General features: G+C 48.4%; 1 protein-coding gene across 1 annotated transcript in view; it reads left to right on the top strand.

Moving 5' to 3' along the window:
• Positions 1 to 15,369, top strand: part of GRID1 (glutamate ionotropic receptor delta type subunit 1) — a 697,306-nt gene extending 681,937 nt beyond the window's left edge. The window contains exons 15-16 of the mRNA XM_047072607.1: positions 4,477 to 4,717; positions 14,941 to 15,369. Of these exons, the coding sequence (XP_046928563.1) occupies positions 4,477 to 4,717; positions 14,941 to 15,369 (670 nt within the window). The remainder of the gene's footprint in view (positions 1 to 4,476; positions 4,718 to 14,940) is intronic.
• Positions 15,370 to 18,914: the final 3,545 nt, after the last annotated feature.

Here is an 18,914-nt window from a genome sequence, read left to right as displayed (position 1 = left end):
ACCCTCCACCAGAAGTGAAACCTTGTGTCTAGTTTGTGTTGGCCTATTAGGCTTCCCATGTAATTTGCTGGTGGGAGTCCATCCCTTCTTGAGCCTGGTCTACTCTAGACCCTTGGGCATGATCAAGTTTCCAAGTGCTCAATCTGGACACCTGGCCAGCTTCCTTGAGAAAAAAAGTCTGTCATCAACACCCTGCTTTTACTGCCAGAAAACTTATCTTAGTCTTTGACTAGGGGTCTTGGCCTTACCAGACAAGGTGAAAGTGAGGAGCATTGGTGAGCTCAGTGGCCTGCTCACTGGGGCTCCTGTTCCTAAGGACATCTGTGCCTTGGGCCCATCACCCACACATGTCTGTGAGGTGACATCCTGGTGAGTGAAGAGGGCAAGACTAAGGAGCTTAGAGAGGAATCCCAAAGGACAGGCTATCTTGGTCCACCAAAATCCAAAATAGCAGATGTGTCCAAATGAAAAAGCTGGCATGGTACCCAGGCTTAGGGGCAACACCAGTTGACTGGTAAACACAGGCATCCCAGCACTGAGGATAATCCATTTGGAGGGACGAGAGTTGTTAGAGGTCATTCATTTAACATCCTGAAGTTCAGAGAGGGTCACTCATCCAGCTCCTGGCAGAGTTGGGAGGAGAGTGCATATTAAGTCTCTGTGTTGCAGCCTCTCTTGGGCTGAAAGCATCCCCCCTCCCCTACCTGGGCAGATGGGTATCTACTTAGAAGGAACACTCTGACCTCAGGTCGTCAATGTACTACTGCCAGTGGTTCTTTGAGAGGCTCTCCGTTGTATGATGCCTACAGAACCATGAGCTGCCTCTAGTTGGGGCATGCCTGAGAGGAGGAAGGGGGCAGATCCAGGAAGCAATGCACTATGCCATTTACAGGAAAAAAAAGGCCTCATAGAAATCACAGATCCCGGTCTTATCTGGAACTGCTGTAACTTTCTTTCCCTTCATCCTGGAAACTAAGCTGTTTCCTTGAATATGGGTACACGCCCTTGCTTTGGCAGAGGACAGGTTCTATAGGCCGTGCCTTCTAAGTGTGTATGGCAGGGTTGAGTGCTGTAGCCTGTTTGTGGACCATGGCATGCAGGGCAGGCATTCAATAAATGTTTAACAACCTAATAGCCATTTATAGAGCACCTACTGTGTAGCAGGCTCCCCAACTATTGACCAGAGGAAAGCACCTGCAATTATATCTGTCTGGAAAATAGAACAACTGGCTTCAGGAAGTGGCTATTATCGCTCCGGCTTACTCATAAGCAGGAGTATAGATTATTATGGTGTGCATTAGTTTAGCTTTGTTCTAGGACTCATTTTGTGCCCGTGACTTGTTTTATCTTTCCTCTGTTGCTTACATGTTTAAATTTTCCTTTTGATTTGTTTGTTTTTACTTTATTCTATGTTTCCCTATAAATTGCCTTACATTCTTCCTGGAATAATATTGGGCATAAAAATGCATACAATTAAAAGGAGCAGGAAGAAGAGAAGCATCGGTAGAACTAAGCAGCCTGCTTGATGTTGCAGTCAGTGAGCGGAGGAGTAAAAATCAGACCCTACAGCTATGCTCTGGCCAGAGTTTCGTGGTCCCGTAGACCAGAACCTAACTCTCAGAGAGCCTGCTGACTGCACTTAGCAGCCTGATTATCTGGAAAGAGCATGGCCTCCTGGGTCAGCACACCCCAGCTCTGAAGAGTAATCTTGCCACTTTCTAATTGCAACCATGAACAAGTCATCTAGATGCCAAGGCTCAGGTCTTCAAGATGTAAAACTGAATCACTAAGAACTACTTTTCAGGCTGCTAGGAGGATTACAACAATGGGAAATGATCAGTCCCTACTATGTTCTCAATAAAAGGCAGTGCATGTCAGTACTGGACTGGATAGGGCTGCTGGTCAGCATGGCCATCAGACTGTGCAAATTTTACCAGCTTTTATGGAGCTCTTATTACTTGCCATATCTTGAGCTGAGTGGTACCCATGTGTCCCTTTTCCATTTTGTCACAGTCATGCTGTGGTAGGAGTTGTTATGATCTCAGATTTTAGTAATAAGGGCACTGAAATTGAGAGGTTGCATACCATGGCTAGTGTGATGGCACGGTCTGTGTTTGCATGATGTCCATCAGAGCAGAATCTGTGCTAAATACAAAGCTCTGCTGTCTCTCCTCAGTGAGCCATTAGTCTACCCACGAGTCTTCTCAAAGCCCTGAGATCCTGCATATCCAGCCCTGGGGTTCCTATAACTGCCAGGAGGCCCAGCTTATTCAGACCTGCCAGCATAGACTTAAATAGTGGCCTTTCAGCATGAACCAGTGGCCAGCTTCCGTAACATGTCCAGCGCCATACAGAGGTATGGGACACTGAAGCTGCCCAGGTGATCATGGGATGTGCCATGTGAGATATCTGTGATGCTCAATGGCATACCGAGCACAAGCCCAAGGCGCACAGGTGCACATGTCAATCATGCATTTGTCTCAATGACCAAGTCCCTACAGGCACAGCGGCATATTAAGTCTTTTGTGCTGACTTGTGTCCTTGGCTCTTAACAGACATTATCTCATTATCTCACCATGGCCATTTTAGTTTAGATTAGTTTTCATGATTCAATTAATATATTCATACACATATTGATGCAGCCAACATCCATTGATGGCCCAAGTTGTGCCGCACTCTGCTTGCTCAGGAGAAACCATGGAGAGTAACACACAGCCCATCCTGAAGGATCTACTCACCTAGTGGGGTCGTGGATCTATCTTGCAAAGATGAGCCAGCCAAGGTTAAGCAGGAGCAAGTCACTTGTTCCGTGATACCCAGCTGAGATCTGGTGCCTCCATCCCCTGCTTCTTGTACTGAGCCAAGCTATTCACAGCCTATGAAAGGCCATGCTATGCTGGGTCCATGATGGTGAAAGGTCAGAGGACCCCCTCTAGGCTGTCACCTTCCCTCTCCAACAGCCACAGCCCATGCATGCATGCACAGCCCATAGACCTCAGCCTCAGCTTATGGTCACAGGTGGCCTGCAATGCAGGTCCAGGGCAGAGACTGCTCAACTGGACAGTTGGAAGTGAGCTTCTCCCGGCTGTTCAGAACCACTTCTCCTGAACTGTGTACACCCAGAGAGCTGAGAATATGGGCTCAGAGAGGTCACGGCAGGTGTTATCACCTGGATATATCACCACGCACCAGGCTGAAAGAGTCTCCCTCCCCAGATGGAAAAGCTTGGGTATGAGGAGGCTGGGGACTACCAGATACTACTAGCTCACTGTTCAGACCACTGGATTACAGAGGGAGTCCATAAAATGCCACAAGAAGGAAAACCACCATCCAAACACCTGCATGGGGACTACAGGAGCCCAGGGGTTTGCCCCACCTTGGTGATCAGGATGGAATCCAGACTCCCTCTCATACCCTCTCAGAACCGACATTCTCAGCTCTTCCTGCTTTAGCTTCTTCTCCCACCATCTTCCTCCTCACCCATCACTCTCCAGCCTCAGTGGCCATATTTTAGCATCTCAGACATGCTGAGCACTTAGCCCAGACAAGACTTTCAAGCATGGCTGTAGTTTTTCCTTCTTGTTGAATGCCATCCCTGCCAACCACAAAGTGAATTTGGCAAGATATTTCACCTCTCTGTGCCTCCATTTCCTTCTGTATAAAAATAGGAGAATGGAAGGAACCATCTCAAAGGGTTGACATGACAATTAAACACTATCTGTCAAGCACTTAGCATATATCCTGGCACATAGAATATGCCAGACAAGTGTGAGCTATTTGATGACTAACCTTCCTTCAGGTGGCAGCTTACCTGTCACTTCCTTGATGAGGTCCTCCCTGTAACCCCCCTGGTCTGGACACCCACCCAGTGCACCATTTCTTAGCACCTGTGCTTTCATGTCATGGTATTGATCACAGCTTCGGTGTCCACACTGATTGCTCTAATTGTTTCAAGGTCCATGTATGTGTCTCTGGACTGCACCCTCAGCAGTGTTGAACATCACACATAGTGCAAGGCAGATACTCCTCAAATCGAATGAATGAATGAGTGATTTGGGGAATCCTGGTGGGAGAAACTTACAATGGATTGAAGGTTTAAAGAAAGCATTTTTGTAAGTCCACAGTCCAAATATTGCCTCATCTAGTTCTATATTTTCCTATTTTATCCCCAGAGCTTGCCCCCAGTCCCATGTGAAGGGTCCTTATGTGCTTGCTATTGAACTTTATCCATGGGCAGTGGTAGGAGGGGGCATCGAGACTTTTAAGGAGAAAGACAAACCTGGTGTGTATTTTGGGAAGAGCACTCTGTCTCACAGTGGGAGAATGGATTGGGGAGGGAAAAATTGGGACAGAATAAGAGCCACCATGGTTCAGCATGGTCTGTGGAAGGGCCAGCATGGTGGGGAAAGGGCCAAAGCCCCCATGACCACACTGATGAGGCCAGTGGCTGTGGCTCATGTGGATTGTATCTTGCAGGATCCTGGAGTTGCAGGACACTGGGGACCTGGACGTGCTCAAGCAAAAGTGGTGGCCTCACATGGGCCGCTGTGATCTCACCAGCCACGCCAGTGCCCAGGCCGACGGCAAATCCCTCAAGCTGCACAGCTTCGCTGGGGTCTTCTGCATCCTGGCCATCGGCCTCCTCCTGGCCTGCCTGGTGGCCGCCCTGGAGTTGTGGTGGAACAGCAACCGGTGCCACCAGGAGACCCCCAAAGAGGTCCGTGCCCTGAGTCCTGCTTCTCCTTTCTGCATCCTAGAGGCAGGAGAGTCATACTGGGCCACTCGGCGGGCGGTTTTCTTCCAGTTAGTATTTACCGAAGTCACTTGTCTAGAGGCGGCAGTGTTTTATTTGGGGGGATGGTGTCATTGTTTTACTTTGATTTTAAAGCAAGAGAACAAATGTAGGGGATGTTTTTATGCTTGAACAAAGTGCCAAGGCACCAGCCATGGCCACTAAAGTCCTGTATTTATCTATAGAGCGGGTACAGCATGAGCAGCGCCAGAGAGCCCTTCCCCACCCTGCCCCGCCCATGTGCCTCCACCCTGACCTGGAGAGACCAACTGTAGGGTAAGAGAGGAGATCTCATTCCTTCTTGGTTCTCTTTGCCTTCACATCAAGGGCCACAGGGCTCTGCTCTTCCAGCATGCAAGTAGGGCCTGGCCCCCGCTTCCCCTCCCATCGCCCCTTCTCCCCTTCCCTTCCCCCTCCGTATAGGGCCCGGCCTTGCCCATGTTCCTCCAGGAACACCCAGCACAGGGAACTTTGTGGCTCTGTCCAGACTTCAAGTTCTGGCACAAAATCCCTCCTTATGTGTGTCAACCACAAGCTGATTCTTTCCACAACACTTCCTTCCGTTGGGGTTTTGTTCTTCTTTGAGTCCATTTTTTTATATGAAGCCTCCACCAAGGGACCCTGGAGCCAGTTCCCCTAAGGGAGGGTGGCAAGGAGTGCCATTTGGGGATGATCTGTGCCAGCGGAAACCTACACACAGGCAGGGAGACATAAGCCGAGCCACTGGATTGCAGGGCTGCCCCTCTGTGCTGCCTATACCTCAGCTTCTTCTGAATTCTAATCAACAGATTATGTTGCTACAAACAGGTGTAAATTTCAAACAAGATGCAGCAAAGTAACCAGCGCCAAATCCAGAAAGGCAGTGTCGCCATGGCCACCATCTCTGCAGCGTGGAGAGACTGGTTGGCCATACCCCATATCAGTCTGTAATGGAGCGCCTGGCAAGGTGGGGGTGAGGACAGACTTTCCATTCATACCAGGCAGCAAGCTCTCTGTCATCAAACTTAGTTTTTGCTGGAAGGATCTTGCCATTTGATTCAGCATGTTGAAAATGTTCTGGGGACATCCATCTTCCTCATCTGCCTTCTGTGTGCTTCCCTGCAAGGAAGTGCAAAGTGGAAAAGGCCTGGGTCTCCCATGGCCTCAGTGCTTCTCTGGTCACCCCTGGGCCATGGGTGAGAAGGAAGGAGGAGACTTAAGGGAAAGCCACTGAAAGGAACAGTTAATTGTTCTGCTTGAACTTCTTTTGCTCCTGGAAATTTTTTTGTGAAGTTATTGGGAGGGACTGTGAATTATTCCGATGAGTAGTTTTTAGGAAAGTCTGCATATATGTCCCCTTACCAGCCTCAAGTCTATATGTACAGAAGGCTCAGCATGTACCCAGGGTAGGGTGGTCCTGGAGCCATCCCCAGTGGGACAAGGGAAGACAAGATCCCATTGCATTCACTCTCCATATTGTTTGGTTTGGGTTTGTTTTTTTTTCCAGACCCAATCAGCCACAGCCTGACTTCTCAGTGCACATGCCCTTGGGTCAGGGGAGCAGGAGAGGCTCTCTGGGTGGGTGAGCATCTCCCTGTCATGGAAGTGCTGACCTGGGATGGCATGGGCAGAGTGGGTGCCCAGGAGAAACAGGCTCTGCCCTCCAGAATGTCCCGTATGAACTAGGTGCAGAGAGAGGCCATTCTTCCTTTGGACAGGACATTCTCATCTGCTTCTGGTCATCATGTCCCTTCACATCCCCTAATTTAGTGTTTAGTGACAAGCCTAGCCTGGCCAGCCAAAGTGAATGATTACTGTGTGTGTGTGTGTGTGTGTGTGTGTGTGTGTGAGAGAGAGAGAGAGAGATAGAGAGAGAGAAGGGAGAGGGGAGAGAGAGAGAAGGAGAGGTGAGGTGATTGATTTTTGGAGAGATATAGAAGGCAGACGTGAAAGAGAGAAATACAGAGAAAAGACCAGGAGACCAAGAAATGACCCAGCTGTGAGGAACAGCTCTCTTCTTGTCAGCAAAGCAGTCTGTCTTCTCCTCTGGCTTCTGCATAAGCCCAGGATCTGAGGCATAAGAGAGAATGAAATACATTGGTCCTGCCTAGAAAATGTGGAAGTTTCTGCACCTGCCCCCAACTTGCTTCCAGATAGGAATGAGGACCAGTGAAAAGACAGGTTGCAAAAGCATGGTAGCTGCCTTTCCTCCAGCCCCTTCTGGTGTTGCTAAGGGTTGCATGATAGAAGAGGGAAATATTCCCCATCTTTTTTCTGTTTTTATGAGTTTCTGATTTTCAAATGAAATTTCTCCCTCTCTCTTCTTCCTTTCATAAATATATGCCTGTGGGGGAATAGTCCATGTCCCCAGGGGGCTTACCTCCGCAGGAGCAGATGTGGCAGAGAGGTTGACCAAAGCAGCCTCCATTGATCAAGGCTATTCTCAAGTGAGCAGAGGGTACCATGGATGTACTGAGGGGCACCCAGCCCAGCCTGGGGTCATGGGGGGGGGCAGGGGTATCAGTTAGTGAAGAGCTCCTCCCAGTTAGTGAAGTGTTGAAGGGTTGGTACAGATCCTAGAGCTGGAGGTGAGATTGAAAGTTGCCTTTCGGGTAGGGTGAACAACACGGAGGTAAACAGTCATCACACCTCCTGGAGCTGTGGGGGCTGGAGTGTCGCCATCAGCAAGGGGATGTGAGTGGAGGACGCTGGATCAGGGAGCAGGGACTTGCTCTAAGGGACTTGGATGTCAGGCCAAGTGGTTGAGCCCTCATCATGGAGGGAATAAGAACCAGGAGGGGGTTGAAACAACAGGATATTAGAAGCATATCTTTCAAACCTTCCACAAATATTAACGGTATTTAATCCAGAACCACTTTGTGTTACTGGTTGGCTGTGTTTTATGGAGCAGCATTCTCAATTAGGTGAGAGTGTCTGCTTTACCTTAGAATGCTTCATTTTGGGGCACTGGCTGTATTTCTTAAGAGCCAGAAACCTGTCTTTGGGTGTAGTTCTAGTTGTGTTTAATGGCTTGTGCTGAGATGTCTTCAGACTTTAGACACCTACTTGAGGAAGAGTAGTAATGTGCGTTCAACCCCTTAATATTCATGTGGATTTGAGCTCGTATTTTTTCTAAGGAATCAGACTATTATGTAGTTACTCAGTGCAGGTGAGTGCAGCAGACTCTGTGGTTGCAGTAAAGAGCCACCCTCTAGATTTATGGGGGAAGTGGAGCCATTGCTCTAAGAATAAAATATTCATGAAATAAAGATGAGAACCGCACAAATGGGAGATGACATGAAGAGTGAGGGATGAATCATCCGTCACTGGGCTGGGAGCTTGGAATGTTTGTGCTTCCTGCCTTGCCTGCCCTCCCCACCCCGTCCCTGCTTCCCTCGCAGACAGGAGCTGACAGAGGCCAGGGTGGCCGGGCAGCAGCGACAGAGTAGCAGCCGGCGGGCCAGCTGCTGTCTGTGTGGCCGGGAAGCACACGCCTGCTCTCCGTGGAGGATTTGTGGCAGGGGACACCCCCTTTGGCTCTGCACCCTTCTCTGCCTTCACTCCTCTGATGCTTCTTCCAACTCCATGTAGAGATTTTTCTCTCCTGTATCTTTCCCCTCTTCCTTTATGCCAGCCTCACGGGGTTGCTCTGAGGTTCAGTGAGGGAAGGTGTGGAAAGTGCCATAAGCGGCACCTGCCCATGGGACATGCTTGGCGAATGGCGGCCAAGACCCTATTCCCTCCCAAGGACCTTGTGATGGGCAGTAAGGGGTGTGGGGAGGACAATTCACATCTTAAGGCACCTTCTCTGTGCCAGAAAGATTACATGTTATCTTCTTAACTCTCCTGATTGCCTTCAGGAGCATTGGAGGAAGACATCTTTGGCCCTGGAGAAATGAACGGCAGAATGGGCAGGGACAGAACTGGGATATGATTGCTGTGTCTGCCACTGGGCCTTCCATGGGGTGTGTGCAGGAGCAGGGGTTCCTGCCTGACATTTGCCAGAGGATTTGGGGAATTAAAAGTGTAGCTTGGGCTTTTTTCCTTGAGCCAGGATGCTGGCTCCTAGCGAGGCATTGACATCCTCTGCACCCCAGTTTGTCTCTTCGGCCACAAACTGAGTCTGGCCCAGTGGCTACACTCCTGATATCAGACCTCTTAGCATGAGGGTAAGGATAGCAAGTGTGCATTTAAGCCCTTATCCCAAGACCTATTAGCAAGAAGAGAGTGAATGCTTATCTTACACCAATGTGTATCTCAAAAGCAGCTCAGACATCACTCCCCTCTGTAAAATCTCCCCTGCTCACCTCTATGGGCTGCTTCCCTGGGTGTATGCACTCATGCTGGCTGATCCAAATTGCTGCTAATGGTTTACTTGCCTATCCCTGCTTGGAGTCTGTTGGCACTTCTCCACCTCCGCATTGCCATCACTTTGCCCAGTGTCTGGAACAGTGGAGCCTCTCGTTAAGAGGTGATGAATATAGCCGAAGTATTGAGCACCTTCTACATGCCAGGGACCAAGATGGATGCTTTACCAAGAACATTAGCTCATCTGGTAGTAGGAGCTCAAAAGTGTTTATCGAATGAATGAACCAGTCTGGGCTCCTATAAAGAAAACGTTATTAATGTTAAATTGTTGTGTAATCATTTCAGCTGGATCAATGACTTTCAGTTCTGGCTGCACATCAGAGGTGATTAATCCTGGAGGTTTTTAGAAATACAGATGCTTGGGCTCCATTCCCCAAAGGGTCCTATTAGGTAGATCTGAACAACTGTAGTTTCTAAGAGTTCCACATGTGCTTCTGACATCCTGTCAAGGATGAAAACCACTGGTCTACACAATCCTCTCAAGGGGAAATTGGGAACACACAGCTTGGCATAGTTGGAAAGAGCCCAGGTTTTGGAGGCAGGTAGATATGGACTCTGATCCTGATGCTCCACTTAGCATGAAGTAGTGTGACTTTGAGCGAATCTCTTCACCCTTTGCCTCAGTTCACCCCATGTACACCTGCTGCTACCACGTATGATGGGAGATGTCCATCAGCTCTCTCTTCTTTTTGCCCTCCCCTATGGAATCTGTGACAGAATCCATCAGAACTCTTTCCCAATGATGCTCTGAAAACTGTCCATCATCTCTTGAGACCACTTCATTAACTGCTCAATTTCTTTGCTCTTACCTAGCCACTACTTTCAGACCTCCAGACCAGTCCTTTAGGGCTGGGCAAGTCTTTAGAGCAACACTTAAGAAGTTCGTATTGATGGCGTTTTCCCCAGCCATTGGGTCTCATTTACAACCCGGTTGGTGTCAGTGGTAATGGGAGAACACCTCTACAACCATCCCAGTCAGGTGTGAAGTCCCCTGTCCCATTTTGTTCCTGCTCAACTTAAAGTAAAAGCCATTGGACACCAAACAAAGCCTGTTCTAACGAGTCCCATGTGTAACTGGCTGTTACATAGATGATAGTTTAGTTAATTACCATTTTCCAGTACACTGAATTATTTCCACGTTGGTGAACAGCGGCTTAATTACAGAACTTTATCTCTCTGCAAGACAATGCCTGGGAGAGGGTCCCCAGTAACCTCTTTTGGTGCATCTGTCATCATGTTTAATATGAGGTGAGAAACACAGAGCTGGAATTTAGCCGGATTTGTGGATAAATGCAGTCCGTGGATTTTATGTCATATTCAGGGATGTTTGACTAGGTCAGTTACCTACAGTAAATTAATGAAGACAGCAGCAAGTTTCCGTACGGTTGAACACCAAAAACTTGAGATAATGAGGATGTAAACTGATGTAGTTCACATAAAAAAGTCCATTATTTGAATTTGCATAACATAATAGAATGTCCCATTTTGTCTAAAATATAGATAATTATTCAAATCACTCCTGCCTCTTTTCTTGAGCAGGTGGATTATTTCTGCCTCCTCGTTCCTTGGCCGGGGACTACTGGAAATGACTTAGTGTGTGCTAAATCTGTGGCCCCAGGTGATCCAAGACGATTCTTCCAGGCTTTACCGTACAAGGTGGTTTTCTCCAGTTTTCTGCACTTCAGATCTGACCTCTAGACGGCGGAAGAAGCAGGCAGCTTAGAAATAGATTGGAGGCTCAAACAGACTACCTGTGTTGGGGGGTGGGGAGGCATTTCTCATGAGTTTTTCTCATTTTCTGTCCAGTTAAACAATCAAATATGGGCAGGTCACGATGCCACCTTGTTCTTCTGGGATTTGGTTTGTGTTGGAGCTAGCTACCAGCAGTAACAGAATTTGAATAGAATGAGGTCCCACTGGTGCAGAGAGGATTAATTACTTCACTGCCATTTGGGGTGGGAAGGTCTCCCAGGAAAGTCTGTTCAGTTGGTGTGGACGTTTTCTCTGTGTCCTGACGTGGAAAGGTTATAGGTTAATGACTAACCTCAATTGGAAGCTGACACTCACTGCACAGCTTTACACTCCTTGGAACTGCTTCATTTGTCCTTAACTTGAGGCAAGAAGAAACATATATGGACTTAGGAAACTATATTCAAGCTCTTTCCTCCAAAAGTACTGATTCTCAGGTAATTGGGCTGTAGCCACACCTATGCTCTGGGCTCATTTTTATTCTAGATGCTTTGGTAGTACCAGATCAAGTCCTCACAGCTGTGATTATTATGCTAGATTGGTGCCTAGTCTCAACCACTTTTATAATTCCATCCCCTGAACCTCTTCTGCCTTATACTTCCTGGGTGAAGGATTTCATCTCAGAGACCTTTGTTCACATTTTTCTTCAGAGTATTTTGGGTTGTTGGTCTTCCCCCAAAGCTCTCCTTCTGTTTTGTGGCCCTGGCATTCGATAGAGAGGGCTCCTTTCACTTTGTCCCCACTCTCAACTCTCTGCCTTCCTGTGGTCTTCTTGGACAGGAAGTTCTCCTTTCTCTATCTCTAGGCCCCTGCAAAATGGGGAGCATCTCCTGAACACTTTCTGAGAAAAAGGGTCATACCCTTTCTTTTAACTGCCAGAGTGAACAGGACTGGGACCAAGATACTTGCCTTCCCCTCCAAATTAGTCCACTTTTAAATGTGACTTCTTTGTGTCCCCAAAAGGATTATTAGAACCCTGGAAAGAAAATCTAAAGGAGGAAATGGTGAGATCATGCAACTAACCCGTTCTTCCAACGATCCCAGGTCCATTGGTCATCGGTTTTTCTTCAGTGGAAACTGAAGACTTTGCCAACAGGGACAGCTGGCTATCAAGCCTTCTCCAAGCTTTGCTGTCTGCAAAGAGAAAGGAAGGTTCTATTATGAGACCCTAAAAGTTTCTGAAATTCTCTCTCAACTAATCCAGCTACCAGGATCTCTGATACTTGTCTTCTGCCCTTCCCATATTTTGAAATGAAAATAGCCTATAGATGCAGATATTTACCAACACAGCTGTGGCACTGAGTTTGGCCAGTGGAGATGACAGATTTATCTGTCCCAGAGTTTATCAGGGGCACACAGCAACCATGAGAAGGCTGGAGAAGCAGGATGGGTGGTGGGCAGGAGTCAGACTTGTCCAGAGAACCTGGGGGGGGGGGGCAAGATCTAGGAGGACAGTCATGGAGCAGAAAGTTTGTTGAAGTACTATTGCATTATTGGATGGACAGTCAACTCTTTTCTGTCTCTTTATCTCTTTGTTCAGGATTCAGTTCATTCCTATTGTCCTTGTTTGCATAGTGGTCCTTCGTCTTAGCTACAGGTGGGCAGGGCACCTTCCAAACTGTTATCCAGTGAGAAGTAATTCCCTCAAAGCAAACAGACCATGGTCTTAGGAAGGGATAATTGATGCTTGGTGGTCTTAAAACAGCCAGAGACTACTATAGCAGTTTAAAAAACTATTTAGGGGCGCCTGGGTGGCGCAGTCGGTTAATCCTCCGACTTCAGCCAGGTCACGATCTCGCGGTCCGCGAGTTCGAGCCCCGCGTCAGGCTCTGGGCTGATGGCTCGGAGCCTGGAACCTGTTTCCGATTCTGTGTCTCCCTCTCTCTCTGCCCCTCCCCCGTTCATGCTCTGTCTCTCTCTGTCCCAAAAATAAATAAAAAACGTTGAAAAAAAATTTTTTAAAAAACTATTTAAAATGGTTTCATGTGCAAGACTAACAACAAAGCAGATAAAACAGAAAGAAAAAGGCAAAGTTGTACAGAGCTGGGTCAGCATGTTGTAAGGTAATTAAGAGAACTTGAATTCGGTGTCTTGTAGTTTTTTACAGCCTTAAGAGAGTCAGTGAAAGACATTGCATGCATTACATTTAGTCAGGTTAAGTCAAGGCCTGGTAGTCTCCAGCCCCTTTCCCTGATTTTACCCAGGACACTCGCCACCCAGTGGTGTCCTCAACTTGGAGCTGGTTTCCCGGCATCAGTGAGCTGAGCTCAGCTGTGTGGGGCTTCAGATCCCTGGAATGTCGGCTCTGCCCATGGAGCTATGCCAGTGAATTCTGATGTTGTTCCATCTATGATATGGAGCCATGCCCCATAGTACCTTCCATCCTCAAATCAGTTGGCTTTCTTATTCTCAGGTCTCCTCTTGGCCTGGGATGAGTTTCTTATTTTCTTGTGGGGGTTGTCAGTTTTCTTTGTCTGTGAAAGGTTCTGGAAAAGGCAGAAGCCAATGTCTGACTACCAGTCTTGAGCTCAGCAGAGGTGTGGAGAGAGCAGTGGCCCTTCTCCACACCAGGGGCCACTGAGAACAAGGAGTAAACTGCAGAGGCAACTTCCTTGCCTGAGGAAGGCTGGGTTGAGACTTCATGGGGGTTAGCAACCCATGGGAGAGGGGCATTCACACCAGCTACTCAGGGTGGCCTCTTCCTGGGGAAGATCCTCTCCCACCAGCCTCCTAGGAGCTCAGAACAGCCACTGGAATTGCCCCCTAGATTTGTGTGGTTCCTTCTTTTATCTTTTGAAAGCCCGTTGAGGGCCTTTACATCTGTGGTATTTCTAACTGCCCTATAAGATGGGCCTGGGTCAGGCTCCTCTCTCTACTCTACGGATGTCACCATTAGACAGCCTGTGGTGTTCTATCTCAGAGCAGAGCTTTGACATGGTATTTCTCTAGGAGTTTGACATCAGGGAAGCATGGGTGGTAGGCATGACCTTGCCTGTCACATTGCCACTCATGCTGCCTAAAAATAGGAGTGGAACTTTGAACCTCATTGGGGAGCTGGCATGGCTCCTTTGTGGACACCTGGTCTTATGCCCCACCTCAATGGGAGGAACTGAGCAAATAGAGTACCTCATCTTTGTCTTTTAGGAGCTTTCAAGCAGTTTGGCCCCCTTGATTTATTTTGATATTGTAGACAAAACATCAAGTTATTTAAAGTGAATTTTATTCTCTTTCTTAAGCTCACAAATAAACAAAACCATTTCCTTGCCACCATTTACATTATGGAGAAAGAGTCACGTGTCAGGGTCACCCTCTTGGCTGTCTCTACATTCTTGACACCGGGAAAGTCATCTAAGCCCTGCAAAGACCCATTCTTTACCATCTCCACCATCTTCCTCATCCAGGAACCAGCCCCATGGGCCTTGGAGACAAGGACATGCCTGCTTTCTGGCATCTCTGGAGATGGAGAGAACAAGGGTTTTAGGGTGAGCCAGGCCCCCACTTCCTGCTTCAGCGTTCCCTTGCTGCCTCTGCCATTCACAAGGGTGGTGATTCCAGGGAGGTCACTGACCTTCCTGAACCCAAGCCTCCTTTTGTGTCTGATGGGGATGATCACATCAGGCCCTTTGAGCATTATGAACTCTGTGGTAAATACACAGGACACCCTGGGGGCTCAAGGACCAGTTCCTTTTATTCCCACGGGAACTCCTTCTCCTCCTTCTGTCTCTGCCAGTTCTTCAAGGCATCTTCTCGCAGGGGTTGCCTCTGAGTGTGACCGTGGTTCTAGGCCAAGTGAGGAGGGAAGGTACATGTTGCCAAGGCCTGCTTTCTGGGTCTTTGCTACCTTGGGGCAGTGTCCTAGGCCACCAGTTCCCAGATAACTGAAGTTCACCCAGATGTAGGTGAGGGGATATGGGAGGAATGGGGGGGCAGTGCTCACCTAGTGTCCACCAGGCTTAACATGCCTAGGGTCTCCAGGCCTCCCAGAGTTTGTAGAAAGCCAGCCTTGGGCTCACATGAGGGCTTGGCCTGACCTTCCTGTGCTTTCCCTCCAGGACAAAGAAGTGAATTTGGAGCAGGTTCACCGGCGCATGAACAGTCTAATGGATGAAGACATTGCTCACAAGCAGATTTCCCCAGCGTCCATTGAGCTTTCGGCCCTGGAGATGGGGGGCCTGGCTCCCAGCCAAGCCTTGGAGCCGACGCGAGAGTACCAGAACACACAGCTCTCGGTCAGCACTTTTCTGCCAGAGCAAAGCAGCCACGGCCCCAGCCGGACACTCTCGTCAGGGCCTAGCAGCAATCTGCCGCTGCCCCTCAGCAGCTCGGCCACCATGCCCTCCATGCAGTGCAAACACAGGTCGCCCAATGGGGGGCTATTCCGCCAGAGCCCGGTGAAGACCCCCATCCCCATGTCCTTCCAGCCTGTGCCGGGAGGCGTCCTTCCAGAGGCCTTGGACACCTCCCATGGCACCTCCATCTGACCGCGCCGCCTGCCCTCCCGCCCGCCCATCCACCCACCCGACCAGCAGAGCTTTTTAATACAAGAAAACAACAACACAAACCACACACATGTGCACACACACACACACACAAAGACTCTTTCATTTTTCTTGTACATATGTGTAAATAATGACAGAATGGAGTGGGGTAAAAGTGTATTTTGAATATTCCCAATTTTCGAAGTCAGTAAAAAAAAAACACAAAAACTGTATGAATGACTTTGTAAATTTTGTTCTATATGAATAAAAAGGCAAATTACTTGTGATCATTCTGAAGTGCCAAAGAAGCCCCCTGTTCCTGGGCCTTTCTGAAGGCAGGAGGGGTGATCAGATAAGGAGCCCCTTCCTGCCGGGGGAGAGGGGAAGATAAGCAGCCAGTCCCTTTAGAGGAGCCCCCAAATGCTGCTTGTTGCCATGTCCCATGGTTTCCTGCCAAGTTCCTCTGCTCCTGGCCCTTGGTTCCTCTTTAATCCTCTCGGGTAGATAAACAGTGAGCCAGCATTGGTCTGACCCCAGGCCACGGGGCTATACGGTGATCAGCTGTTCCTGTCAGCCTGGGACTTAGGAGACTTCCGGGACCTGGGGAGTCCTCTTGTTCACCCACTGCATGATGCAGTGTGCAGTGGGCCCAAGAGAAGCACCCACCATGAGGAGGCCATCTCTGAGGGCTTTGATGCTGACATGCTCTAGGGTCATACTATTGGCCTTGTGTTTTTTTGCTTTCTTTTCCTAATTAGAAGAATCAACAAGTGATGGAATGTGGGAGAAGGCAGGTAGGCTCCATCATTGCCTTGGGAGGCTTGGCAGTGGTGGGCTTGTCCTTGTCCATGGGGATAGAGAAATGCTAGCTATAGTGTGTGGACCAGGTGAGGTGGTGAGACCAGGCAGAGGGAGAATAACCCCTGGGATTTGTGACCTGTGGTTTCGGGTCAAAGGGTTATGGTGGAGGAGTGGAGGGAGGTGCCCTAGGTGAGCAGACCAGTACTCTAGGCAGTGGGCAGTGCTGGAAATAGTTTGTTCAGATAGGAAGGAGCCTTGGCTCCTAGAGAAGGAGCAGCAGAACTTGGTGTGATGTAAACACAAGTAACTCTTCATCACCCAGGGAAGTAACTCCAGAATTAAAAGGATGTCTCCAGGTCCGAAACCCTGCAGGCAGTCTGCCAAATGGGGCCAGAACACAGTGTGAGGCCTTACTCCCTGCTTTGCCCCCTTCTCCAGACAAGAAGCCTTCAAGCGGTGATCCAGCCAATAGGCAGGGGCCCCTCTCACTGAGATTCCCAGGATTATCGCCAAGCTAAGGAACCTACTGGTAGCTCTGTTCCTTAAGGCTAAGACAGCTAGATAGCCACGCCTCCCTCCCTTGTCTTTCTTGGGACAATTAAACCTTAGAACTAGACAAAGAACCAGTAGGAGCAGAGCAGTTTGAGTAATCTGAGCTGACGACAAAGGTGATTCTGCTCTCCTAACCTGCCAGGATGGTGCACACAGCCCACATTGGGCACCAAGAGGGCTGGGCTCCCCTCCCCATCCCTGGCTGGGCAGTCATCAGGGAGCTGAGAGCCCATCTGTGGTCATGGAACAATACAAAGACTATTGACTGCATCTCCTATAGCCTTGTAGAGTTGCTCCAGAGGTGTATTTATGAGGGTGATAACTAGCCCCGGATTGATTTCTTTCCTGAAGTCCTGACTGACATGATTGAGCAGAAAGGAACGGCTGCATCACATAGTCAGCTAAAAGCACCCTGGAGAGGAGAGTGTTTATAATTATGTTATTTATCTCTGGATGCTGAGAATGGCCTGATGTTAGCGCTACCCAGGCAATCCATTGACATTTCTCCAATCAGAGCGTGCAGAACCAGGAGCTGGGTGCATGCGCATAGTGAAGCCTAGGTGGGCGACAGTTACCCTGAGGAAGAGCAGGCTTCATTTTCTTTCCATCAGCACTTTGGGGGGCCCTGCCCTGGATGGTCAGTTTTTCATATATATCTATTTTTTTAATCAAATTCTGGTCTCACTGCCTTATCTCACTCCCAAGTCTGTTTTTTCCTGAGATGATCTGTCTTCTGGGGTACACCATGGATGTCTTCTTGGACAGCTTTGCTTAGAGTGGGTGTAAGGGAGAAGAGAGAGATGGCAGGTGTGTGTGTGTGTGTGCGTGTGGGTGTGGGTGTGGGTGTGGGTGCGTGCATGTGTGTGTGTGTGTGTGTGTGTGTGAGAGAGAGAGAGAGAGAGTATACCTTTGAGGAAAAGGCATCCTGATTATTAAAAAAAAAAACCCTTAACACCTCATGGTGTTATTTATTCTTCACCATGTTTATGTTATTTTTTAAATTTCCTACCCTTGGCATGAGGGGAAATGATTGATATTCAAGTAAGTTCTCAAAAAAAAAAAAAAAATCCCAACTCAGATTTCTGTGTCAGCTCAGAATGTATCTTTTTTTCATGCTTTGCTCTTTGGATTTATAACTCTGTTTAGACTATTCCATACATTTTAGGTATATTTTGTGCCTTCAGACACTGCAAATAATAATCAGCATTTGGATTAAAGTTGTTTAATAATAAAACTTGACTTTGCTCCCTACCCTCTTCTTCTCTTCGGTGAAGAAATGCTATCTGCTTGTTCCCAGGGAATGCTGTGGTCATGAGCTGAGTTCTGTCCTATTGGCATGGGCAGTGGTGAGAGAGACTTCTCTGACCATATGGGTCTCAGACATGCCTGGGGGTGGAGGCACACCCTCCTTACCCGGTATATGTCCAGAGTCCCCTCATATCAACCAGGGGGCAACGTGAGGGACAGGCTGAGAAACAATTCTAATTTTCGGTTAACCTAACAATTTCCTATAAAATGTGAGTTATTAGAAAACTCATGGGAGAGAATTTATCCATACTGCATGGAGAAGTGCTCCCATGGCCTCGTGGAGTGAACAACTTCTTAACTGTCAGTTGACTTTGTTTCCTCTCTCATCCCTACACTTCCTCTGACCTCAGATAAGTTGTTTCTCTGTGCTTAGGCCTAAGGGCTAAGGGACTGTCATTGTTTGAGGGACCATGGCATGGCTTTTCAATAGCCAACCCTCAGAGGATGTGTCTGTAGGTACCATTCTCCGATAAATATTAATCTGCCCGGAATCATCAGCATGGGCCCTGGACCCCCAGATTCATATACTCCCCACCCCAACTTTTTGTATCACAAGGTTCCCCTCTGACTTCTAGGCCTTCCAGGGAGAAGCGGCTCTTCTGTCAGCCTTATACCAAATAGGGCCAACCCAAGGAGTTTGATTTTCATTCTCAAGATCTCAACTTCCAGGAACTGAAAGGATAGCGTCTAGTCCTTGTTCTTGTGCCCCTGCACCAATGAGAGGCATCTCCAAATGCACCAAATGGGTGCAAATTCCAAAGGCTGAGGGGCAGGGAGGCAGAGACCCAGCAGACACTCCCAGATTATCTGAATAGACAGATGGATCTGGACAGCTCTCCCAAAGGCTATGTTTCCTTAAGGAACTGCCCAGTTCCTAAATTCTAAAT

Source organism: Lynx rufus, unplaced genomic scaffold (assembly GCF_022079265.1).
Source record: "Lynx rufus isolate CCGP_SWC_20201006 ecotype Redwood Valley unplaced genomic scaffold, mLynRuf1.p SCAF_11, whole genome shotgun sequence".
Taxonomy (NCBI): Eukaryota; Metazoa; Chordata; class Mammalia; order Carnivora; family Felidae; genus Lynx; species Lynx rufus.
Note: the sequence above shows the minus strand (reverse complement) of the source record. Positions and strands in the feature narration are given on the sequence as shown.